General features: G+C 40.4%; 2 protein-coding genes and 1 non-coding gene across 4 annotated transcripts in view; 1 reads left to right on the forward strand and 2 right to left on the reverse strand.

The window, feature by feature from the left end:
* ART3 (ADP-ribosyltransferase 3 (inactive)) overlaps positions 1-26,694 on the forward strand; it is a 117,381-nt gene that overhangs the window by 2,384 nt on the left and 88,303 nt on the right. The gene's annotated exons all lie outside the window — the stretch shown is intronic.
* CXCL10 (C-X-C motif chemokine ligand 10) lies at positions 19,477-21,920 on the reverse strand. The gene is made up of 4 exons (XM_036336988.1): positions 21,722-21,920; positions 21,081-21,207; positions 20,770-20,859; positions 19,477-20,313 (listed from the first exon to the last, which is right to left on the reverse strand). The coding sequence occupies exons 1-4, from the start codon at positions 21,780-21,782 to the stop codon at positions 20,280-20,282; spliced, it is 312 nt and encodes a 103-aa protein (XP_036192881.1). The 5' UTR covers positions 21,783-21,920; the 3' UTR covers positions 19,477-20,279.
* LOC118661987 lies at positions 22,767-22,897 on the reverse strand. The gene has a single exon (XR_004969561.1). It is a non-coding gene; the product is annotated as a small nucleolar RNA SNORA38 (small nucleolar RNA).

The raw sequence follows: 26,694 nt of genomic DNA on the forward strand, positions 1-26,694 counted from the left end.
CCTGGTGCATGGGTGGGGCCGGCTGGTTTGCCCTGAAGGGTGTCCTGGATCAGGGTGGGGTGCCTGGCCAGCCTGGATGAGGGGATGATGGCTGTTTGCAGCTGGTCACACACCCTTCAGGGTGGGGGTCCCCACTGGGGTGCCTGGCCAGTGTGGGTGAGGGGCTGAGGGCTGTTTTCAGGCTGGGACTGAAGCTCCCAACCGCTCCTTTTTTCTTTTCTTTTTTTTATTCTGGGCCAGCTTTAGCTCTGAGGCTTGGCTCCAGCTCTGAGGACTCAGCTACTGAAAGTAGGTATCTGGTTTGTTTAGGTTCTATAATTGAAACTCTGTATCAACTCCAGCTCTGAGATCCCGGCTCGCTGAAAGCAGGTTTCTGGGGTTTTGTTTAGCTTCTATATTTGTTACAATGTTCAAACTGCTGGCTCAGAGGCCGGCAAGGCAAGCGGGGAACGTTGGAGTCCTCTGTCACTGAAGCAAGCAAGCCTCATGTTCAGTTTAAGCTGCCTGGCTGCCGGCCGCCATCTTGGCTGGCAGTTAATTTGCATATCGCCCTGATTAGCCAATGGGAAGGGTAGCGGTCGTACGCCAATTACCATGTTTCTCTTTTATTAGATAAGGATAACTAGTGGCCCAGCTCACAGATTCGTGCACATTGAAAGGAAATTAATTAGCTGAAATCCTATATAATAAAAGCCTAATATGCAAATTGTCCCCTCAAGAATTTCTTGCACTGCGCCTCTAGTATTTTAATATTGCTATTCACTCTTCCTCTGTAGTGGAAGTGTCAGAGATGAAAGAAAATTAGTAAAATGTATATGAAAATAATATAGAAATCCTATATAATAAGAGGGGAATATGCTAATTAGCCATTACTTCCTGTGGCTTAACAACCAAGAGCGTCATGACCAGATCACGGATCAGCAGGAGGGTGGGCCAGCGAGGTACAAGCAGGCTGTGGAGAGCCACAGGAGGGGGCAGGGCAGCAAGCTATGGGGCGGGGAGGGAGCTACAGGAGGGCGGCAGCGGGCGGAGAGCTACAGGAGGGTGACAATGACCTACTGGTGCACGGATTCGTGTGCAGGGCTACTAGTTGGTTAATAAATAAACAATAACAACATGATATAACAGCAAAAACATGATATAAAAACAACATTGATAAAAACAATGACTGATAAAGTGATTAAACTTATTCTAGTATCTCCCTTTATACCACATTAAGAGTAAAAACACTTTAAGAGTGCTTGACTAATTTCCCTTCTGATGAAGTATTTACAACTTAAACGCCACATGCTCTTCGAACTTGAGAGAAAGCAACATATAACTGACCATGTCTGAAAACGGGTTCAGGTAGGAATATTCCTACTCTGTCTAGAGTTTGTCCTTGTGATTTATTAATAGTCATCGCAAATGCTGGCATCATGGGAAACTGTCTTTGAATTAATTTAAATGGGAGGCCAATGTCAGATGAGGAAAAATCAAGTATTGGAATCAGAACAACCTCTCCTTCCACAGATCCTGTTAATACTTCAGCTTTGATTATGTTATATTGTAATCTTTTGATAATAAATCTAGCACCATTACAAAGACCCCATTTATTATTAAGGTTTTTCAGTAGCATGATGATTGGCACCTACTTTCATTTAATTTATGACATGGCATTCTCAAAGGACTAAATTGCCAGTGTGCATCAGATGTACCGGCTGATCAGTTGGGTTGGTCACTTAACCATACACACACACACACACACACACACACACACACACTGGCTGCAAGCAAATCATAGCTGTGGGGTTTCATGTCCTGTGTGCCTCTCAGGTAACAGAAGGGAACAAGCCTTCCTTTGCTGACCTTAATAGCTGGCCTGGCTGGTTTATGTTTTTTATGTAAAGCTTAAGGATTGGATTATATCTGTGAATAAACTATCCTGAAAGGGAATGTCGGGGCATCATTTAGAGGACAGCTGTGGCTAAATGTTGGCCATGGCACAGTATTTTTGCTCTCTGACTTTTGGCAAGTTAGCTTACAGTTTGATGACATGTAACCATAGTCATTAAGAAGCTGCTGCCTAACTTGAAGAAAATTATTCTGAAAAGGGAGAAAAATAATAGTTTCAAATATCCATATTTATTTAAAGCGATTTATACTAAAATCTCTTATCTAAAGAACTATAAGAAAAAATCCATATTCTTGAAACCATTTATGGTTTATTGAACATTTATTTTCTTCATTAAGCTTTTATTATTATGAGTTAAACTGAGGACACCAATATGAACAATAATCTCTGCCCCCACAGTTTAGTGGGTGAAAGCTGCATGTAAATTAGCAATTATAGTAGAAGAAATGGTATGATAAAGGATGGTACAGTTATTGGAGATGCAGAGAAGGCCACAAAACTCTGGCCAAATTTCAGAAACTGCAAGATCTTTGGCAAAGGTAAAGGGCCGAGCAATAATGGGAGAGGGGTGAGAAATGAATCTAGAAATGGAGCAGGAAAATTTCTATGTAGTGAGGAGACATTTAAGGATTAAAAAAATTTTTTTAAATTTAATTTCAGAGAGGAACAGAGGGAGAGATAGAAACATCAATGATGAGAGTCATTTATTGGCTGCCTCCTGGGGATTGAACCCACAACTCAGGCTAGGAATTGAGCCTGTACATGCTCTTGACTGGAATTGAACCCAGGATCTTTCATTCCAAGGGCCGACACTCTAACCACTGACCCAAACTGGGCAGGGCAACAGTATCTTTTAATTAATCATATTTTAGTAAACATTGCTTTGTGTCTACATAGTTTATATATTTTAAATATGGTTCTTTGTAGTTTGTTCATGCTCCGAGTGCTAGGCATGAGTTGTTTTTTATTATTTCAGTAATACAGCAAATACTCTTACAATTTTTTTTTCAGAAATTTTACTTGTTGGGATATTTTCCTCCTTTGGAAATATAAAGATACAGATTAAAAACATTTTTATATCTTTTGTAATATTTTGACACATTACTTTCCAGAAAGACTAGACTAATTTTATAATGCTCCCATCGTTATGTAGATGTAACAGTTTCCCAACCCTCTTGTCATTTGTAATTTTATTCATTTAATATGTGGAGACCCAGGGAGAAGATGGCCATCAGCAGGCCGAGGAGAGATGTCTCAGAAGAAACCAACTGCCAGCTCCTTGATCTTGGACAGCTAATCTCCTGAATTATGAGATAATAATTTCTGTTGCTTAAACTACCTAAACTGTGGTATTTTGTTATGACAGCCCTAACTGATTGATGCAATCTATATACAGGAAAAAAGTGTGTTTGTGTATAGAAAAGTGCTCTAGTATGGCTTAGTGAATTTTCACCAAGTATTAGTGGCACAATGGTACCCTTCCCTTTTTCCCCAAAGGTAACTCATGTCATAGATGAGTTTTACCTGTATTTGAACTATAAAATGTCATTATACATTATGTCCAATTTAATGTCTCATTCCTTTCACTAAATATTTGTGAGATTCATCCATGTCATGGATAGAAAGTGATTCATTTTAATTACTCTATAGTATCCCGTTGTATGACTATACCTGAATGTATATATCCAATTGATGGGCTAAAATTAATGTTGCTGTTATGAATATTCTTGTGCATAACTTTTACTAAATACACACACACACACACACACACACACACACACACACTAGAGGCCCAGTGCACAAAAATTTGTGCACTCGGTGGGGTCCCTCAGCCTGGCCTGTGCCCTCTCGCAGTCTGGGACCCCTCAGGGGATGACTACCTGCTGGCTTAGGCCCACTTCCTGGGGGATTGGGCCTAAGCTGGCAGTCAGACATCCCTCTGGAAGCCCGGGAACCCTTGGGGGATGTCCACTTGTCAGTGGGGAGCAGGCCTAAGCTGCAGATCCTTAGTGCTACTGAGGAGGTGGGAGAGGCTCCCACCACCACCACTGTACTGGCAGCCGTCAGCCTGGCTTGTGGCTGAGCAGAGTATCCCCTGTGGCAGCTCCTGCATTGAGCATCTGCCTCCTGGTGGTCAGTGTGTGTCATAGTGACCAGTCATTCCCAGTCATTCTGCTGTTAGGGTCAATTTGCATATTACCCTTTTATTATATAGGAGTGCCTGGCCAGCCTGGGTGAGGAGCTGATGGCTGTTTGCAGGCTGGCCACAGCCCCTTCAGTGTGGGGTCCCCACTGGGGTGCCTGGCCATCCTGGGTGAGGGGCTGAGGGCCATTTGCAGGCTGGCCACAGCCCCTTCAGGGTGGGGGGTCCTGCTGGGATGCCTGGCCAGTCTGGGTGAGGGGCTGAGGGCCGTTTTCAGGCTGGCTAAGCCCCCCAGCGGGGACCATCACCCCATGATGGTATGGCCAGCCTGGGTGAGGGGCTGATGGCTATTTGCAGGCTGGCCACAACCCCCAGCACCCAAGCTCCCAGTGGAGGCTGACTGGAAGCAGGTATCTGGGATTTATTTGTCTTCTATAATTGAAACTTTGTTGCCATGAGCGGAGGCCCCAGCCGGCTCAGTGCAGGCAGGAAGCCTGGCTTCCTCCATTGCCCAGGCAACCAAGCCTCCTGCTTGCTCCAGCTCCGTGGCTGCCGGCCACCATCTTGGTTGGGTTAATTTGCATATAGTCACTCTGATTGGCTGGTGGGTGTGGCTTAGGGCATAGCGAAGGTACGGTCAATTAGCATCTTTGTCTTTTATTGGTGTAGATAGTATCCCCCCCCAAAAATACACACTTTAACAGCTGATAACTCAATTTTGAAAATGAAATGTCTTTTAATAAATACTGCCTTTGTAATTATTCAAAGTATGTATACATTTTTTGGGGAAACCCTATATATGCATTTCTGTTGAGTGTATTACTAGGAGTGCAATTACTGCTTCCACCAACAGTGAATGAGAGGTGGGGTTTTTTTCTTTTATTCTTTTAAAAATAATCTTTAAAAATTTATTTATTTTAGAGAGGCAAGGGAGAGGGATGGAGACGGGGAGAGAGAAAGAGAGAGAAATAGCAACTTGCTTTCCACTTATTTATGCATTCATTGGTTGATCCTTGTATGTGCCCTGACTAGAGATCTAATCTGTAACCTTGGCGTATTAGGATGACACTCTAACCAACTGAGTTACCTAGTCAGGGCTGTGAATGAGAGTTTTATTAATCATACATTCTCACTTATATTTAATATCATCTGGCTTATTGCTTTCTTTTTATGTTAATACTAGAGTTCCAGTGTACAAAATTCATGCACAGGTAGAAGCCCTAGGTCTGGCTGGCGATCAGTGCCGATCGGGGCCTTCTGGCTGCCGTCCGGGGCCTTCATTCATTCCTCACCACCCTCTGATGGTCAGCGCACATCATAGCAAGCAATTGAACTCCCAATGTCCCAGTTGAACTTCCGAGGGGACAATTTGCATATTAGGCTTTTATATATATAGATTTTGCTTTAAATTTCTTAGGCATTTTTTCATCCTATAAAATAAAAGCCTAATATGCAAAGTGTCCCCTTGGGTGGTTCAACCAGGAGTTCAACTGGAGGACCAGGAGTTTGGCCACTTGTTATGATGTGCGCTGACCACCAGGGGCGGTGTGGAACATGGTGGGCATCAGTGATGCACTACAATCTCTCGCCAGCTACCTGGGGGCAGGGGTGATGGGACGGAGGTATGGTGAGAAGCAGGGTGTCCCAAGCTCGCTTTCACTCCCCCTGCTACCCTCCCCCAGGATGCCAGGGCTCACACTCTGGGGAAGCCCCCATGCTCAGGTGCTGGGCCACAGCTGCTGGGACCATGCGGGCTGGTTGGGCTCCCCATGGGTTCGCGCTGAGCTGGTCTGCAAGGCTGGCTGGGAGAGAGCATGCTGCCTGCCTGGCTTCTGTGCAGCGCTGCTGGGTGGCCCAGAGGCCCATGCTGCACCCCGGCTTGTAGCATCTGGCCGTGCTCACCGCATCTCCATATGGGGTGCAGTGTCTCAGGTGGAGGGGGGCACACAGAGGCTCTGGGACCCAGGTGCTGCCCAGGACCCAGAGGTCAGCTGGGATCTGCCCTTCCATGCCAGATGCTCACACTTTGATCGCCAGCCAGGCCTAGGGACTGCACCCGTGCATGAATTTTGTGCACAGGGCCTCTAGTTTTTATATAATACTGATTTCTGTTTATTTCTATATATAATACTGGTTTCTGTTTATTTCTATATGATGTAGATATTGCCATAGTTGATAGTTTTACACAATGAACTATTGCCTGATTTTGTATAAAGTGTTGATTTAGGTTATTTGATCTCCCAACAATATCTAACTGTCCCAACCAAAGTTTGTTAAATTATGATTTTTCTCCAGTTGCAGTTAGGTAGTGGCTAGGGATAGAGTCATCTGGACACCTGAAATGGAATCACAGGCCTCCTCATGTGGCTTCTTTCTCCAGCATTATAACCCAGGTTATTAAATGGCTTTTGAACACTACTCTATGTGGCCTCTCTAGCAATATAGCCTAGGCAGTGGCAGAAGCAACTTCTGCTGCTGCCACTGCTGCTTTTGCTCCTCCTGTACTTCCTCCTCTTCCACTTCCTTCACTTCTTTCCCCTCCATGATTTCTCCTTTTCCTTTTCTCCTCCCATTCCTTCTTTACTATGTAGTTACCTTTACCATTGTCTCTTATTTCTTCATACAGTTTCTATTGACTTTATTTTAGCCTGTCCACTTTTTACTGGATAGTGTTCTTTCATTTTAGTCTGAAGAACTCCCTTTAACATTTCTTGTAGGGCAGTTCTAATGGTACTGAAGCTTCTGTTTTTCTGGAAATGTCTTAATTTCAAGAAGGATATTCTTGAAAGATAGTTTTGCCAAAAAATGAAATTTTTGGTTGACAGATTTTTTTTTTCCTTTTAGTATCTTAAATATATCATCCTACTGTCCTCTTGCCTCCATGGTTTCTGATGGGACATTGGCTGTTAAGCTTATTGAGGATCCCGTATATGTGATGAGACACTTTTCTCTTGATGCTTTCAAGATTCTCTCTTTGTCTCTGAGTTTTCACAGTTTGACTACTATGTATTTCAGTGTAGATCTTTTTTGAATTTATTTTGCTTGGAGTTTATTGAGCTTCCTGAATGTATAGATTCATATATTCCATCAGATTTTGGAAGTTTGGGGCCATTATTTTTATGAATATTCTTTCTGCCCCTTTCTTTTTGTTCTCCTTCTGGGGCTCACATTATGAGTACTATTACTTGGTGCTTTCTCATAGGTCCCTTAAGGCTTTATTCACTTCATTATTTCTTTCTGCTCCTCAGCTCAGACTCAATAATTTCAATGGTCTTATCTTCAAATTTGGTGATACTTTCTTCTTGGCCCCAAAATGCTAGTAAAGGCTTCTAATGAATGTTTCATTTCAGTGGTTTTTTTGTTGTTGTTGTTGGTTTTTTACTTTTAAGCTCCAGAATTTCTTTGGCTCCTTTTATTAATTTCTCTTTATTGATATTCTCATTTTGTTTATATATCATTTTCCCAATTGCCTTTTTGTTAAATTGAATTTATTGGGGCTACATTGGTTAATAAAATTATATAGATTTCAAACGTACAATTCTATAATACATTATCTGTATACTGTATTATGTGGTCACCACCCAAAGTCTAGTCCCCTTCTGTCCTCATTTTTCTCTTATTTACCCTCTTCTACCTGTCTCCACCACCTTTTCCCTCTGATAATCATCATCCTGATGTTTGTGTCTATGGGTTTGTTTGCTTTGCTTAATATCTTCACATATTTTACTTAGCTCCCAACACCCTTCCCCCGTAGCTATCAGTCTATTTTCTGTATCTACCATTCTGTTCATTTCTTGTTTGTCTATTTGGCTTGTTAGATTCCACATATAAGTGCAATCATATGGTATTTGTCTTTCTTTGACTGGCTTATTTCACTTAGCATAATACTCTCCAGGTCCTTCCAGGATGTCACAAAAGATAAGATTTCTTTTTTATGGCTGAGTAGTATTCCATTAGGTAAATGTACCATAGCTTTTTTTATCCACTTATTCATTGAAGGGCACTTGGGTTGCTTCCAAATCTTGGCTGTTGTACATAGTTCTGCAATGTACATAGGGGTGCATATATTCTTTTGAATCAATGTTTCAGGTTTCTTTGGATATATTCTAAGAAGTGGAGTTGCAGGATCATAAGGCAGTTCCATTTTTAATTTTTTTGCTTCGTTAGTACATGAGCTTTTCTTAATAAAACATCTTTAAGATGAGAAGTCCTATTACCACACAATTTAGAGTGACACATTCATGGTTTAGTCTCAATTTATCCTTTACTAGGGGAAATTTGTGCACTGGGTGTGTGTTGGGGGGGAGTGTCCCTCAGCCCAGCCTGCCCCCTCTCACATACTGGGAGCCCTCAGGCGTTGACCCCCATCACCCTCCAATCGCAGGATCGGCCCCTTGCCCAGGCCTGACGCCTCTGCCAGAGGCATCAGGCCTGGGCAGGGGACCCTCATTTCCCCCCATCACTGGTTCTGCCCCCAGCCCAGGCCTGATGCCTCTGGCCCAGGCGTCAGGGCTGGGCAGGGGACCCCCAGACCCCTCCGATTGCTGGCTCTGCCCCTTGCCCAGGCCTGATGCCTCGGCCAGAGGAGTTGACCCTCATCACCCTCCGATCACCAATCACCGATCGGCCCCTTGACCAGGCCTGAGGCCTCCGGCAGAGGTGTCAGGCCTAGGCAGGGGACCCCCAGCTCCCCCCGGTTGCAGGCTCTGCCCCTGCCCAGGCCTAACGCCTCTGGCCTAGGCGTACGGCCCAGGCAGCGGGGACCCGCAGCTGCAGCGGCCCCGCGATCGTGGGCTCCGCTTTAGGCCCAGGCAAGGGACCCCTAGCTCCTGGGACTGCCAGCTTCGACCGTGCCCAGCTCCCATCGCTGGCTCCACCCCTACTTCCTGCTATCACTGGCCAGGGCGGCAAAGGCACCTGATTGTCCGATCATGGCTGGGGGGCAGGGCAAAGGCGGCCCCCCACATCTTAGCTCCCCCCTGGGTTTCCGATCACTGTCAGTGGCAGGGGGCTTCTTCCTGCTTTCCCTTTCGCCTCCCTGCATTGTGCCTACATATGCAAATTAGCCGCCATCTTTGTTGGCAGTTAACTGCCATCTCAGTTGGCAGTTAATTTGCATATAGCCCTGATTAGCCAATGAAAAGGGTAGCGCCGTACACCAATTACCATTTTTCTCTTTTATTAGTGTAGATTCCATCTAGACAAATTATAACTTTGATCTCTGTTCCTCTCTCATTGCAAGAATACAGAGAATTTTTTTAAATTTCTTTATTGATTAAGTTATTACATATGTGCCCTTATCCCCACATTACCCTGAATACAGAGAATATTTTGTTTTATCTTTGAAATTTTTATCTTGTTTGTATCTCTACAGCATGTTAGTGATATTTACATGTTCCCTTGATTTAACACATTATACTTCTACTAAATGTATCTAAAACATTTATCACTTCCAACATAATAGATTTCTTTTTTGATCAGCATTACTTACAAACACCATTTTATCTGAATATTAGTATTGCCTACCTTTAATTGTTGGTGACCTTTAGTTTATATATGTGCTTTCCTTCCTCAGCTAGATTATAATAATTTTGAGGTCGGGTATCATGCATTGATTGTTTTTGTTTGCTTTATTGAATCTTAAAGATAATAGATGTACAGTAAATACTTATTAAGTTGAATTTGAATTGAGAATATTCCAGAAATCTTTCTCTTTGATCTTATATAATAATGTAAAGGAGGTCTTTAATTTCTAAGAACAGAGAAAGTTTGTGCCTAGAGGTTAAAAAAAAATGTGTTATTGTGGTTAATAAAATAGCCTAGGTAGTCCTTGAAATTGTATAAATACCTTGGAAATAAGAACAAGTAATATCTCCTTTGAGGCCCTGATCATGAAGTCAGCCCAAGTTTCTTAAATAAATGCCCAAACTAGCCGGGTATTTATGTCTAGTGTCATTTGCATGTGAGATTACCCAGACATAAAGCATGTATATTGGTGTTCCTATGGCCTGAAGTGAATGCTCTGCAAATCGATATGGTCTTTTCAAGGTCTGTGATGAATTAGGACAGAGTCATTCATGGCTTTTAACATTTGGAGGTTATAGAACTGTGAGAATCTGGTAAAACCTGATATATGTACATTTATACATTTTGCATGTAGTTTTAGGGAAGTTATTGAACCCTAAAAAATCACACATCCCAGGATAATACCTTCTGCTCTGCTAATGATGGAATTGCAGAGAATCTTTCACTTTCAAGTTCAGTTTGATTTTTAACCTTTTTCAATTTATTTTTATTTTCCCCACCCTTTCCATTCTGAAGTTAACTGAGGGAGTTTCTTTCTTACACTGAGTTTAGGAAATGAAATGGCCAAGCCATTCAGTCACTAGTTAGATGTGAGTGCCCTGGGAAAATGTTGGGTAATATGTAAACAACATACTTGTCTCTCACAAGTGAAAATGAGACAATTTTTTCATTTTTTGGAACAAAGTGTCTCTTGGGACGCACCCTGGAGGTTGTGGATTTCCCCTCCTCTTAACAGCTGCTGCTATTAAAGCATTAAATTTCATTTGAAACAGGCTTTATTTTTGAAAATCATATAAGCTCCTGCCTAAAACCTTAATTCACACAGGGGCTTTCGTAATCTAGTAAACTGTTTGCTAATACTCATATTAGATATTTTAATGGGAGAAGCTCACTATTCCTCTGTTGCCTGTCTGATGATTCAACAAAACTAATAAGCTTCTCTATTTTAAAGTTTACTTTCTCCTAAGGTTGAAGGGCTATCTTAGGTCTGTCCTTGGAGGGAACACCAATTTCCAAAGGAATATAATTATGGCAAATGTCAGTAACTCATTTATTCATTTACTGAGTAAGTATTTATTGAGCATTACTGTGCACCCACTACTCTTGTACATACCAAGGATACAGTGGTAAATAAGACAGGTGTAGTTACTGCTCTTATAGAACTTTGTGGGGGATAGAGAATACAAAGATTTATATATATAAAAGCCCAGCAACCAAATGGCAGAACGACTGGTCACCCAGTCACTATAATGCGCACTGACCACCAGGGGGCAGACGCTTAACATAGGAGCTGCCTCCTGGTGGTCAGACACTCCCACAGTGGGAGTGTCTGACTGGTATGAGTGGCTGCTTCAGCCGCTCAGAGGGTGGGTCCACAGCCACTCAGCTGACCGGGATGAGCAGCGCTACCACAGCAGTCCGATCCCTGCAGGCCACGCCCCCCACCAGTGCATGAATCCCATGCACTGGGCCTCTAGTAAGGAAAGAAATATATATATTTACAGATAGTGATAAAGGCTATAAAAAAATTAAAAGAGGGTAAAGAGATTGAGTAACAGAAATGGTGCTATTTTTAACATATTGGTGAGGAAAGTATTCTCTAAGAAGGTAATTTGAGTAGAGACCTGAATAATATGGAGTGAGCTATGGAAATTATGTTTGCTGTGCTTGAGAAGTAATAGGAGGCCAGTTTGGCTAGAGTAGAAAGGTGGAGGGGGAGAGTAGCAGGGGTAAGGTAGGAGAGTTATATAGAGGTTTACAGACTATGAGGAAGATTTTGGATTTTATTTAAAGTGTGATGGCATATTATTGGAAGGATGAGACCAGGAGACAGCCACAATCTTAATTTTAGAAGTATTATCTTGGCTGTTGTGTATGGAATAAATGGTAGCCAGCAAGAGGGTAAGCAGGAAGACTAGTAAAAGCAAACACTATCATCTGATGACTTGAAATATATCCAGTAATAGTTTAATGATGTTTAACACAAGCCACTCATTTTTAGCTTAGCATGGAGAAGGTCTGGTATGTATATAAATCTTTCCCAGAGATGAATAATTTAATGAAGGTCAGTGAAAACATAAGTCGTAGCTTTTTAAGATTAACATAATTTAGTGTCTTTGAAAATTGGTTTCCATCTGCTTAAAATTTTTCCTTCTGATTAAAAAGAGTAAAAATGTTCTTTGTAGAAAATTTGGAAAATAAAGAGAAGAAAAAAGAAATAAAATCATTTATAATCCTATGATACAGAAATTTTTTTTCTGGCATTTTAAGTTTTCTTTTTTAATTTTTTTTTCTTTGTTGATTAAGGTTATTACATATGTATGGGTCCTTATCCCCCTTTTGCCCCCCCCCCCACTCATGCCCTCACCCTCCTGGTGTCTGTGTCCATTGGTTAGGCTTATATGCATGCATACAAGTCCTTTGGTTGATCTCTTCCCCTGACCCCTACCCTCCCCTACATTCCCTCTGAGATTTGACTGTCTGATTGATGTTTCTCTGTCTCTGGATCTGCTTTTGTTCATCAGTTTATGTTCATTATATTCCACAAATGAGTGAGATCATGTGATATTTATCTTTCTCTGACTGGCTTATTTTGCTTAGCGTAACGCTCTCCAGTTCCATCCATGCTGTTGCAAATGGTAAGAATTCCTTCTTTTTTACCACAGCATAGTATTCCATTGTGTAGCTGTACCACAGTTTTTTAATCCACTCATAAACTCAAAATGGGTAAAGGACTTAAATGTAAGATGAGAAACCATAAAAATATTAGAGGAATCCACAGGCAGCAAAATCTCAGATATTGCTGAAGCAATATCTTCACCGATACAGCTCCTAGGGCAATGGAAACTAAAGAGAAAATAAACAAATGGGACTATATCAAAATAAGCTTCTGTACAGCAAAAGAAACCATTAACAAAACAACAAGAAAGCCCACTGCATGGGAGAATATATTTGCCAATGTTACCACCGATAAGGGTTTAATCTCCAACATTTACAGGGAACTCAGACAGCTTAACAAAAGAAAGATAACCAACCCAATCAAAAAATGGGCAAAGGATCTAAATAGACACCTTTCAAAAGAGGACATTCAGAAAGCCAAGAGACATATGAAAACATGCTCAAAGTCACTAATTATCCGAGAGATGCAAATCAAAACAACAATGAGGTACCACCTCACACCTGTCAGAATGGCTATCATCAACAAATCAACAAATGACAAGTGCTGGTGAGGATGCGGAGGAAAAGGAACCCTTGTACACTGCTGGTGGGAATGCAGACTGGTACAGCCACTGTGGAGAACAGTATGGCGTTTCCTCAAAAAATAAAAATGGAACTCCCATTTGACCCAGTGATCCCACTTCTAGGAATATATCCCAAGAAACTAGAAACACCCATCAGAATGGATATATGCACCCCTATGTTCATAGCAGCACAATTTACCATAGCTAAAATTTGGAAACAGCCTAAATGCCCATCAGCAGATGAGTGGATTAGAAATATTTTTAAAATTAACTCTTGACAGTTATTTATCTTAGCAACATTTCTGGAAGATTGCTATTTCTACTTTTCGTTTATAAATGAGGACACAGAGACCCACGTGGACTTTAATGACTTGTTGAGAATCACCAGAGTAGTTATTGTCATATTCTTACAGCTCTATTGAGGTTTTCAGCCAGCCCTTAAAGAGGGAGAATATTGTCTGATAATTATCAAGCTCCAGACGTAGAACAGTTAATTAACTAAATATGGCATGACAGAGAAAATTTAAAGACAGAAATATAATCTTTTCCCCCTTTCCATTCTTTGTAGGCCAGAGTTCTTAGGTCAGGTTGCAACATTTTGATCATTGTGGGCCATATATTTACCCAGGAAAAGAGATTATTCCCCTGAGGTTTATAACAAATCATACAACAGTAGATGTTTCCATTTAGCACTGTGGGCATCAAGTTTTATTTACATAGAACATGGTAAACTTTCTGCCCAGAAAAGGAATAATTCTTCACCTCTGATCTGACTTCCCTAAGAAGATAATCTTTTATTTTTTTAAATATCTGCCTAGACTTATTTTTCTGAGCTAGATTTCTGTATGAACCTTGTTTTCTGGCTTTATTTTAATTTTTTAAAATACCATTTTATAATTTTTCTACTTGTGGTAGAGACAAATACACTTTACAGTGTCTATCCTGCATTATAATGAAATAAGACAATACTTTGTTCTGGACCAGGTAATGTGGACAGAAGCATTTAAGAGCCACTTCCACCCTTCTCATTCCTGACATGGCAGCCCTCAGTTGAGGTAGAGGGAGACTATATTCCTGAGTTAGCATAGAGGCCCTGCCAATTTACATGGAACTTTGTGTGAGCAAGAAGTAAACTTATTTGTCCTAGCTGGTTTGGCTCAATGGATAGAGCTTCAGCCTGCAAACTGAAAGGTCTCAGGTTCAATTCCAGTCAAGAGCACATGCCTGGGTTGCAGGCTTGATCCCTAGTAGGGGGCGTGCAGGAGGCAGCTGATCAATGATTCTTTCTCATCATTGATGTTTCTATCTCTCCCTCTTCCTTCCTCTCTGAAATCAATAAAAACACACTAAAAAAGAAGTAAACTTTTATTGTGTTAAGTCTTTAATATTTTGGGGAGCTTTGTTACTATAGCATAGTCTACCAATCTTCTACATTATTTTTTATGTATATTTTATAACATGTATATAGCTTATCCTTTATAATAAAAGAGAAACATGTAAATTGACTGTCCCTCCATTACTTTCACCAGCCAATCAGGAGTGAGTATGCAAATTGACCAACAAAGATGGTGGGTTAATTTGCATACATAGGCACCAGGCGGAGAGAAGAGTGGGTGAGCCGGCAGCTTGGGGGGATGTGGCTCCCTCAGTCGCTCTCCCCCAAGCTGCTGGGTGGAGAGCAGAGCAGGAGAGCTGGAGGCTTGGGGAGCCGTGGCTCCCTTGGTCACTCCCAGCAGTGCGGGGAGCACCAGGAATTCTGGGAATAGTAGTTCTTATGGCAGCCCCAGGACCAGAAGCAGAAGCCCAGAATGCGGGGAGCACCAGGAATGGTGGGAATCGTAGTTCTAGCGGCAGACAGCTCTCTTAGACACTGGAGCAGCCGTGGGCAAACTACGGCCCGCGGGCCAGGTCCGGCCCATTTGAAATGAATAAAACTATTGAAAAAAAAAGACCGTACCCTTTTATGTAATGATGTTTACTTTGAATTTATATTAGTTCACACAAACACTCCATCCATGCTTTTGTTCCGGCCCTCCGGTCCAGTTTAAGAACCCATTGTGGCCCCCGAGTCAAAAAGTTTGCCCACCCCTGCACTAGAGCAAAGTGAGCCTGTAGCAAGTTACTGTTGTGGTGGGGGATGGAGGGAAAACAAAGGTGAGAGACATAAGTAAAATCAGAGTGTCTAGGAAAAATTAAAGGGAAGATATCCTAAAACTTCCAGGAAATCTCCACCAATGAAGCAAAGAAAAAAAAATGCCTCTATTATTCTGTGAGCAACAAACCAAACTGGGTTGGGGGTCTCAGACAATTCGCTCATATGATTGCAAAGACAGACAGAAACTCCCGGATTGGAGAGGGCTCCCCTGAGGGCTCCCAGATTGGAGAGGGTACAGGTCGGGCTGAGGGACCCCCACAAATGTTGTGCACTGGGCCTTTAGTAATTATATAATGGTGGCGATAGCATACTTAGCATAGCATAGAAAGGCTTTCATAATCTAATTCCTATCTGTCCAACATTATTTCCCACAATATTCATATCTCTAACTTTATACTTACATTTTTCCAGGTTGAACACAACACTCTGTCTCACACCTATGTCTTTGCACTTGAATTCACTTTTCTCCTTCTACTTATCAGATACACTAGAGGCCCAGTGCATGAAATTAGTGCATGGAGGGATCCCTCAGCCTGGCCTGCATCCTCTCGCAATCTGGGACCCCTTGGGGGATGTCAAACCTAAATCGGCATTTGGACATCCCTCTCACAATCCGGGACGCTGCATGCACCAGTGACCATACTTTTCATACAGGTGAAAGGCATCTTGTATGGATAGCTACATTTTTTTTGCCCTGATTATAAAAAGTAGTACCATTTTCCCCATCTTATGGGTGGAAAAACTGAAGCAGAGAGAAGTTAAGTAATTGGCTTTGTCACACAGTTTTAAGTGTCAGAATCAGGGCTGACCACAAAATGTGCAAGCCAGAGTCCATGCATGTCATCGCTGCATCATCGTGTTTCTTCAGTGTTAAGAGTAGCCTTGCCAGGTTTTTATTTTTAAATCTAAGGGACTGTTCCCAATATATAGGGTAGGGCCCCTAGGTCTGGCCAGCGATCAGGGCCAATCTGTGGGGTGACCAGTGGGTAGGGCGATTGGGGGACCCCTGCTGTCACCTGCCGTGGCTGGCAGCCTGGCACTGCCCACTGGCCTGCCCCACCCCCAATTGCCACCGGTGGTGGCCTCTGGGGGCAGCTCCTGCGTTGAGCGTCTACCCCCTGGTGGTCAGTGTGCATCATAGTGACTGGTCATTCTGCCATTAGGTCAATTTGCATACTGGGGTTTTATATAGGATGTGCATCTTTCAAATTCCCAATTGCCATCACTTTCCCAGGAAATGCTTTCCTGATTTTCTCTATTTTCTTTATACATTTGGAATTTTTCAGTTCAAATTTATTTAGCTTTATTTCTGCCATTAATGGTAAATTATAAACTTGCAATATAGCTATTTCTTATAACCTGGTATATAGAGGATATAAGTAAATATTTGTTAAATGAATGCCCTATTTTTAAATGTATATATTCTTATTGTTGATAGTATTACTGGTATCTCCCATTCCCCTCCCCCCTTTACTTTCCTTCTCCCAGCCCCTACCCATGCCCCTATTTTTTAACACAGAACTGTTTAAATCTTTATTGGTTAATACTGTCCTGAAAATTAGTTGATAGTCAACTGAGAGTAAGATAGGTGACCTTTTGTATAGATTTAGGAGGTTAAGAAGAAAAAATGAGAACATGGGAAAGAGAAATTCTGTCACAGTTTTGCTGTGATCCAGTTAGGGCTTCCATAGTAATAGTCATATTCTGTATTCGTTTATCATATACCAGAATGTTATATTGCACTCTTTTTTTTCCTTCTGATATTGTATTAGATTTTTTCCAGTTTCCCCCATTAAGATATAATTGATATATGACATTGTATTAGTTTTAGGTGTACAACATAATGATTTAATATTTGTATATATTGTGAAATGATTACCACAGTAACTCATTAATCTCTGTCACCATGCATAGTAACAAGTTTTCTCCTTCTGATGAGAACTTTTTTAAAATCCTCACCCAAGGCTATGTTTTTAATATGTACATTTTTTATTGATTTCATAGAGGAAGGGAGAGGGAGAGAGAGATAGAAACATCAATGATGAAAGAGAATCATTGATCAGCTGCCTCCTGCACACCTTCTACTGGGGATCGAGTCTATAACCCGGCATGCACCCCGCCAGGAATCTAACTGTGATCTCTGATTCATATGTTGACGTTCAACCATTGAGCCACACCAGCTGGGCCCGAGGATATGTTTTTATTGATATTTTTAGAGAGAGAAGAAGCGGGATTGGGGGGGGGGGGATATCTATGTGAGAGAAACGTTCATCAGTTGCCTCCCATACGTGCCCTATCTGGGGATTGAATTCACAATATAGGTATGTGTCCTGACCAGGAATCAAAACTGCAAAGTTTTGGTGTACAGCACGATACTTCAATCAACTGAGCCACCCAGCCAGAGTGTGAGGAGAACTTATAAGATCTACTGTCTTAGGGACTTTTAAATATTAAATATAGCATTATTAACTGTAGTCACCATGTTATACATTACACCTCCAGTAATAGTCCTATTCCTCCAGTTTTCTATGTGAAGTTGCTTGATATTCATGAAGACACCTCACGGTTGGTGTCTTCAAGAGTTTTTTGTTTCTTAGTTTGTCTTGTGTTAGAAAAAATTAAAATGTGTAGATACAGATTAAAGAACAAATTTTTATGTACCAACTACCTAGGTCAATAATAGAACTTTGTCATAGTCCAGAAGCCCCTTATGTGCCCTTCCCTGATTGAATTACCATATCACCTCCTAAAGTAATCGCCATCCTGAATTTTATGGAAATCATTCCTTTGGTTTTTGTTTGTTTTCATCATATATGTCTTAACTCCACACTACCTTGTTAAGTGTGTCTGTTTTAAAACTTTATAGTAAATGGAGTCATATTGCGTGTACCTTTCTGTGACATGCTTGTTTTGTGCAAGATCATTTTTGAAATTCATCTATGTGGTGTACAGTTTTACTTCATTTATTTCCACTGCTGCATAATATTCCATTGAATTAACACACTGTAATTTATTTATTCATTCTATTTATGGGCATTTGGCTTGTGTCAAGAGTTTGCTGTTATAAACAGTGCTGCTGTAACATTCTCACATATGTTCTGTGCAAGAATTTATCTGTGTAGATACATAGCAGTAGAATAACTAGGACATAGCGTGCACACATGTGAAATTTTATAGGGTATACCAAACTGTTTTGCAAAGTTGTCATAGCTATTTTCTCTTTCACCAATAGCGTGTGTATGTGTGTGTAGGGGGCCATTCCTCATTGCTCTGAGTCCTTCTTAACACTTGGTATTATTCAACTTAAAAAATTTTGCCAGGCTGGTGATATGAAATGGTATCCCATAATGATTTGAATGGACGTGTCTCTAATTATTAATGAGGTTGGACATATTTTTTTAAAATATATTTTATTCACTTCAGAGAGAAAGGGAGAGGGAGAGAGAGATAGAAACATCAATGATGAGAGAGAATCATTGAGTGGCTGCCTTCTGCACTCTCCCTACTGGGGATCGAGCCCCAAACCTGGGCATGCGCTCTTGAACAGAATCGAAGCCCAAACCTTCTGTTTCACTTCTGTTTTTCATTTTTCAAATGCTATCTATCTTTTTCTCTTTTATTCATAGGGCTTTTAAAATATATTCTTGATACTAATAATTTGCCAATTAAATGAATGTTAATATCTTCTTAGTGACTAAGTGGATATGGGAGGTGGGGGGAAAGAAGGAGTCTCTGCTTTAAGTGGATGATGGTGCTAGTAAACTAGGGACTGTAATAGAGGAGGGGAAATAGATCTTGGGGAGAAGGGAATTAATTTAATTTATTTTGGAGTTTGATGTTCCTATGGGATCTCCTGGTGGAGATGTCTCATAGAAAGTTGGCTTTAAAGGTCTGAAGCTCAGGACGTGTCAGTTATGCCATATCAATTCTGAAGGAACCTTGTATGATGGGCCTTTCAGGAGAGTACAGTTAGGAATATGGTAATTTCATTTAAAAAATTTATTTAATTTAATATTATTTTATTTTTTCCATCACCATTTATACCCTGTATGCCTTTTTCCATCCTTGCCCTCCCGCAGTCACCACACTGTTGCCCATGTTTTCTCTCTTTTAGGAATATGGTAATTTTCAAACTCATTTGTCCTCTACCCATCCCAGCTTCTCTAGGCTATGGATTCTCCAATTTCAGCATCTCATGAAATAAATGTCCCAGTCAAATGACCCACCAGACACTTCATCATAGTTATAATTAGTTTATTACCTTTTTGGTCTCTCCAGAGAGCACATCATTTTTATTTTGAAAAACAACCAGCATATTTGTCTTACATAATATGCAAAGAAAATACCTAGATTTTAAAATTTCTTCCTTTGCTCATTCATGTGTAGAATTTATACAAGTTATTTTATAAACACTGAAAACAATGTAAGAAACATATACATCTAAGAATTCTACTTTGTATAGTCTTTCATTAAATAAGACTGTTTCCACATACATTTTCAGACATTTCTAGTTTCTATGTATTTTGTTATATATGTACATACATACACACACACACACACACACACACACACACACACACACACATATAGGAGCATACAACCACCAGAAGAATCTGAGCCCCTTTGAAGGATGGCAGTAGAAGCCCAAGGAGTGAAGATCTTTCTTTAAAAAGCATATTGAATTATCATTTCGATTGCATTCTTCTTAGTTATTTGAGATTCTAAGACCTTTGATAACCCAGAGGCAGAAAGATCCCTTAATAACATTTAAAAGGTATGAAAGGTGAAGAAAGCAGGGCTAGGATTTGGCACATTCACTAAGAACGTAGCACCTAAGCATAGCTTATAATATAGTACCAGCGCAGAGTTACTACTGAACAGCTCAGGATGATGAACCGTCCACCTCCCTGCAGGAATAATAGCAGCTAATTTGGTGACTGTTTGCCACCTTTTAGGAGAACTGCAATCCAGGGACAAATTGGGCTTGATGTATACTGTATGTAAGGAACTGATGGTCCATCCTTATCAGTAGTGCAGTGATTACGCTTCTCTCTGTGTTTGAGATCTTTTAGACCTGGAAGAAAAGAAAGAAGGTGTAAAAGTTTGACACTCTTAACTCTGGCTTCAATCTGTGTTCTACTTGAAACTTACTGATTTCATAGATAACCCCAAGTCCTCAGGTGAAGTGTGTGGTGAGCTTTCCTGCTGCTACACAATCACTGTGGATTTCAGGTGTTCCTTTTTAAGGCCAGGAAAGGCTTGGGGGAAGTTTGGCAGCTTTGCTTGGATAGTTATAGCTCTGCCTCAAGGTGAAGTGTCTTGACACTTTTAGACAGGTAGTCAGGGTAACTTTTGATACCACAGAGATGGCACCTTGGTATATAAATAACTGGAGGTAGAGGAGAGGGCATGATAATAACACACTTTTAAGCCAAGGATCCCACCGAAAAGCTCAGTGCAAATATTTCTAACTTCCCAGGATTTGAAATTTCTTAAAGGACAGTTATGCTGCAAGCAACAGCAAACCTACCTTTTCTTGTTAATTGCTTTCAGTATATTCTTGATGATCTTAGACTCTGGATTCAGACATATTTTCTCCCCATTCTTTTTCATTGTGGCACTATGGAAGTAAATAGGAGTGAAAATATATAAAATATGTTGGGCCAATAAACAGATGGAATATACAGTTTTTAAGATATTTAAGTTTCACTCTACATGTTCCCCTTTGCTATATAGAAAAAAGTGTTAGAATCATCACAAACCCTTTACTGCTTTTGTGATCAATAAATATTTTTATGTGGTTACAGCCAGGGAAATTATCATCAGGGATATTCTACTCACATGATCTCAACACGTGGACAAGATGGACTTGCAGGGATCATTTCAAGTTTTTCTAAGGACCTTCGATTAACCGGCTGATTACTAATCTTGATGCAGCTACAGCGTGTAGTTCTATTGAGAGGTATTCCTGCAGAAAAAGAGACAGGTACAGCAGGGGAGGTTAGCACAGCTTTCATCTTAGGCATCTGATGTTGTGCTTAGCAGAAACTATAATCCCCTGTCATCACATAGTCAACCTGAGAAGGGGTTATTCCATTATAAAACAGCTCTGAATGATTAATTAGTTAATTATCTGAAAGAATGTAATTGCAACTTATTGATTTTAAGATCATATCATTGAGCATAGTTCATATGATTAATTAAGCTAACTAAGGGGGTATCTGTGTCATTTTCTTTCTCCTCACTCCTTCACATTTTCTATCTTTATTTTCCCCTTCCCCTTTTGCTCCCACCTCCTCCTCCTTTCATTTATTCCACTTGCTTCTCTGATTATTAACTCTGTGACCAGAGGGAATCTCGGTTCATTTACCCTTCATTCCTAGGCAGGCTGTAAAACTGCAAATACACTATTTCTATATTTGTAGAATTTACACCTAGTTCTATTTCTGACTTTATTTTAAATATCCCTTGGTGTTCCTTACCTTGAGTTTCGCTCAGAGTCAGAAGGATGAGGCAGAAAATGAGAACAGCTCTTTGGTTCATGGTGCTGTGTGACTGGAGGTTCCTCTGCAGTAGGCTCAGAATGTCTGTGCAGTTGAGGAATGTCTCAGAAAACACGGGGCTAGGATGCAGTATTTATTCGTAAAGGCACATTTCCTCCCTAACTCTGATTGGATAACATTACTGTTTACTCAGCTAAACCTGCCTTCTGTTCCTTGGGGAAGTCCCATGTTAAAGAATTGAAAGTTTATTTATATTGATTGTGGCTTCTGAGTTATGGAATTTCCCTCCATCCCCTCTTTTCCATGAAAGCGAGTTAGGTTTCACTTTCCAAATCATGAACTATTTCTTGAAAAACAGAACTTCATTGAATGTAGAAGTAATTTTTAAATGGATCTTTGATTTTCATCTTGAACCTCCTGAAAAATAAAAATGTCAACTTAATCCTCAAGTCAAAGGCCTGAATATAGTTTTAGGATGAATGTCTTTCCATGATTTTTTTGTGTTTTTTTTCTTTTTCTTTTTTTCTTTTTTCATATGGCATAGGTATCAATCAACATTATTAACTCCATTTTAACAGACAGGCTAAGTGAAGATGGGAGAATTTAAATTTACATAATTTGCTACCAAGTGGCAGAGCCACAACTAGAACTGGAGTCTTCTGATCTAGTCCCATTTTTACACCTGGAATGCGAAGATGAAAAAAACTTGGTCTTTGTTCTATGACAGTGATTTTCAACGGGTGTGCCACAAGCATTTTTAAAACATGCAATTCCTGACTATTTAGTCAGGAGCACTGACCTCTTTTTTCTTAACTTTTCAAATTAAAAAATGACAGCCTGCCTAGCCAGCCTCAGTGGTTGTATTGACCTGTGAACCAGGAGGTCACCATTTGATTCCCAGTCAGGGCATATGCCTGGGTTGGGGAGCTTGATCCCCAGTGGGGGGTGTTCAGGAGGCAGCCAACCAATGATTCTCTCTCATCATTGATGTTTCTTTTTCTTTTTTTTTTTTTTTTTTTTTTTCCTATGTGGGATGGTTGATCTTGAGCCTGCAGGAAGCAAGCTGGTTCCAGACTTCTCCAAGTCCACATTTCTTTGCCTCCAATTCTTACGTGTCCAAAGATAGGAAACCACAGACATTCCTTTGTAGGAGGGTTTAATATTGTGTTTTGAGTCCATCTTAATTTGTAGTTATAAGGCATGATTAGGAATATTTTATATTTATTCACTGAAATACACTTATATGTATTTCAGAGATATCATTTATTTTCTCATTTTATTCCTATAATAACCCTGTAAGAAGTTATCTTCATTTTATATATGGAAGAATAATTTTAGAGGTTAGATAATTGTGTTAAGTCATACAAAGGTTGCCATCTATTTATTCTAACTATGATGTTTTTTCTCAACATTTATTTTAAACTTCTATAATTACTTTCAAAGGCTAAGTGATTTTTAAAAAATGACTCTAATCAACTTTTAAAAATTCCTCAGTAATAGCAATTTTTCATCTTTTGTAGGTAAATCTAATATTTGGAGATAGTAAGTTAGCCAGGCATTCCTCTATGATAAAATATATAAAGTAATAGGTTTGGTCTTCTTGAAGAAGGTTAAAGATATGAAACTCGCAAGTGTCGAAGAATTCCAGAAATGTTTTGGCCATTCATAACACCATTAAAATAAATGAATAGCCTCTAACATAACTATTTTGATGGAAAACAATACTCATTTGGATAATTGATTTCTGATGTGTTAGTAAAAAAATTTCATGTATTACAGTCAATCCTTGAATAAAAACATAACATTAAGAATGGAGTAAGAAAAGGATTCATAGCTACAATTGGATTGTTGCAAAAACAAAGGATGCTTTTTGAAGAAATACATATAAAAGAGGGGAATATACCCTAGCAATTTGACTTAGTGGATAGAGCATTGGCCTGCAGACTGAAGGGTCCCAGGTTGGATTCTGGTCAAAGGCATATGCCCGGATTATGGGCTCCCTCCCCACTGGGGAGCGTGCAGGTGGCAGCTGATAAATGATTCTCTCTCATCATTGATGTTTCTCTCTCCCTCTCCCTTCCTCTCTGAAATCAATAAAAATATATTTAAAAATAAAAGGGGCATTAGTAGAGAAAGACCTTGGGAGAACAGGATGGAAACAGAGGTTGATTTAAGGTGGGTACAGCTCTAAGAAGACTGTCAAGTGCAAAGCAAAGGGGGAAAAGTATTAACCATTAAACTGATAACAGTGACAACTGAAATTAGCACTATTCCCACTGGATGACAGATCAGGGCAAAACTTTGTGTCTTATCTTAGTATTAGTACTTGTCTGATTATTCACTGCAGATAATATCAGCAGGAAGCAGGTGATACCAATATAGTAAAATTTGTTGGGCCTGATAGCGATGTTCAGCAGTATCCAAGTCTGGTTGTGTTCTTTGCAAGGGATTGGTAACAGGAGATGCAAGATGAAAAACACTGTTCCAAATGCAGGCATTACTCTACAGGGAAATCTGATGCAGGTGATACTTGGAACCTCAGAAAATATCTGGGAGGTCTTTTCATAGTTAGCTAGGCCGAAACAATGTAGAGCTAGGCCAGGGAAAGGCAATGCTTAGGCTACTGTAGGATTAGGCTAGTGTATCTGTCATGTTCTGACCCAAAACTTGGTGAAGAGGCCAAGATAAAACCCCATATCTGCAAACTGGGCACACATAAGACTTGGAACCTCAAATGCAGGAACTCTGTCATCAGAACAGTGAATGAATTATTGCTTAGGGCAGGCAGAAATTGCTAGACTGTTGAATTCCAGGTCAGTTTGTTCCAGGGGTTGGAACAAAACTAAGCTTTTAAATGGGTAAATCAGTGAATGTAGCTGTGGGAAACTAAAAAAGACAAAAGGAAAGGAAATGAGTCAGTGACTAATACAACCCAGAAGATTTTCACCCAGCAAAGAGGCTTTCTTTTGACGAGGGAAAAGCTTATAAGAAACAGTGACATGGACAAGCCATTCCACTAGCTGCTTGTGCAGAATAAAAGTTGGACTATGAGTAAAAATGCCAAAAATATTCAGAGAAATGTCTGACCTCATGGATGAAAGAGGCTCTGAACAGTTCAACATTGAACAATAACATAGATACATGGTGATAATTTTGCTTTTCTTAGTATCTAAGTTCTCAGTTAAGATGTTGTCTGTATAAGCAAAGAGGAAAGTTGAGGCTAAGTGGACTAAATATCTGTTATTAATGAGAAAAGTTTTTTTATTTAGTTGATTTTTATTAAACACTAGAGGCCTGGTGCATGACATTAGTGCTGGCCTGTGCCCTTTAGCAGTCTGGGAGCCCTCGGGGGATGTGCCTAAGCCACAGTTGGGCATCCTTAGCTCTGCCATGGAGGCGGGAGAGGCTCCCACCACTGCTGCTTTGCTCCCCAGCCATCAGCCCGGTTTGTGGATGAGCAGTGCTCCTCCTGTGGGAGCGCACTGACCATCAGGGGGCAGCTCCTGTGTTGAGCATCTGCCCCCTGGTGGTCAGTGTGCATCATAGTGACTGGTCATTCTGCCAGTTGTTCTGCCGTTCGGTCAATTTGCATATTAGGCTTTTATTATATAGGATATAATTATCTTTCAAATAAGACTTAAAAGATACAATTATACTATTTTTTCTATTTACCCATGTGGTTCTCTGTACTGATGATCTAGGCTTATTTTTTCTCTCTCATTTTTTAAAAAAATATATTTTATTGATTTCTTTACAGAGAAGAAGAGGGATAGAGAGTTAAAAACATCAATCAGCTGCCTCCTGCCCACCCCCTACTGGGGATGTGCCCGCAACCAAGGTACATGCCCTTAACCATAATCGAACCTGGGACCTTTCAGTCCGCAAGCCGACACTCTATCCACTGAGCCAAACTGGTTAGGGCTCTCTCATTTTTAAAAAAATTTATTGTTGAAAGTATAGATGTCTGCTTTGTCATCCTTTTGTTAAGTTGTATGAGTGCCTTATATATTTTCTAAATTAACCCCTTATCAGATGTTCATTGGCAAATATGTTCTCCCACGTAGTTGGCTCTCTTTTTATTTTGTTGGTGGTTTCTTTTGCTGTTCAGAAGCATTTTATTTTGATGTAGTCCCATTTGTTTATTTTCTCCTTAGTTTCCTTTGTCCTAGGATATGTATCAGTAGACATATTGCTTTTGACAAGTTTCTTAGTATTCACTGATCTGAGTCTAGTTTTGAAAAGAAGTAGAAGTTAAGGAAGTATCCCATCTTAGTTTCAGTTTCCAATGCCATAATTAAGCTTTTAATTATGGCATCAGTCCAAAAGAAAAAGTCTGCTCCGGCAGACTTCTTATAGACCCAGAAAAAAAAAAAATGCTTTCCGAGAAACTAATGTGCTTAGAAGAAATTTCCTAAAAAGCAGTAGGAGGAATTCAATGATTTCTGTAGACTGGGAATCCCCTCAGCTAATATACAATAATACTCCTTAGAAAGTATGGGAGAGGAGAGCAAAGTTTTCCCTTTCATAGTTTTCACTGAGCTCCCACAAGATTCCCTAAGCTCACAATGCCTATAATACTGGTTACATACTTTTGAATTAACCCTTCATAGCCAGCCTGAGCAAAAGCCAAAGTGCAGATGGGCCCTTATAGTTGTCATTCTTGGCAGAGCTGAGATTAGCTTCTGATTTTAGATCATGCAATGCTTTGTTTTCCTTACACTTGAGGGGATGATGAAATGGGTTGGGAATCTAGAGATATAGTATACTAGAGGCCCAGTGCACAAAATTCATGCATGGGTAGGGTCCCTAACGGCTGCTGGCTGCGGGCTGGGGCCTTCATTCTGTGCCCCCACCCCCCGGTGATCAGTGCACATCATAGCAAGCGATTGAACTCCCAGTTGGTCGAACTCCCGAGGGACACTTTGCATATTAGGCTTTTATATATATACTAG

The sequence above is a fragment of the Myotis myotis genome, unplaced genomic scaffold (assembly GCF_014108235.1).
Source record: "Myotis myotis isolate mMyoMyo1 unplaced genomic scaffold, mMyoMyo1.p scaffold_m19_p_1, whole genome shotgun sequence".
NCBI lineage: Eukaryota > Metazoa > Chordata > Mammalia > Chiroptera > Vespertilionidae > Myotis > Myotis myotis.

Excerpts from the sequence above, each read along its gene's own strand:
- CXCL10 (XM_036336988.1), bottom strand. The coding sequence starts at position 21,782 with ATGAACCAAAGAGCTGTTCTCATTTTCTGCCTCATCCTTCTGACTCTG. Across the intron at positions 20,860-21,080 it reads TGTCCACGTGTTGAGATCAT|TGCCACAATGAAAAAGAATG; the intron begins GTGAGTAGAATA and ends TTACTTCCATAG. Across the intron at positions 20,314-20,769 it reads AAAGCAATTAACAAGAAAAG|GTCTAAAAGATCTCAAACAC; the intron begins GTAGGTTTGCTG and ends CTTTTCTTCCAG.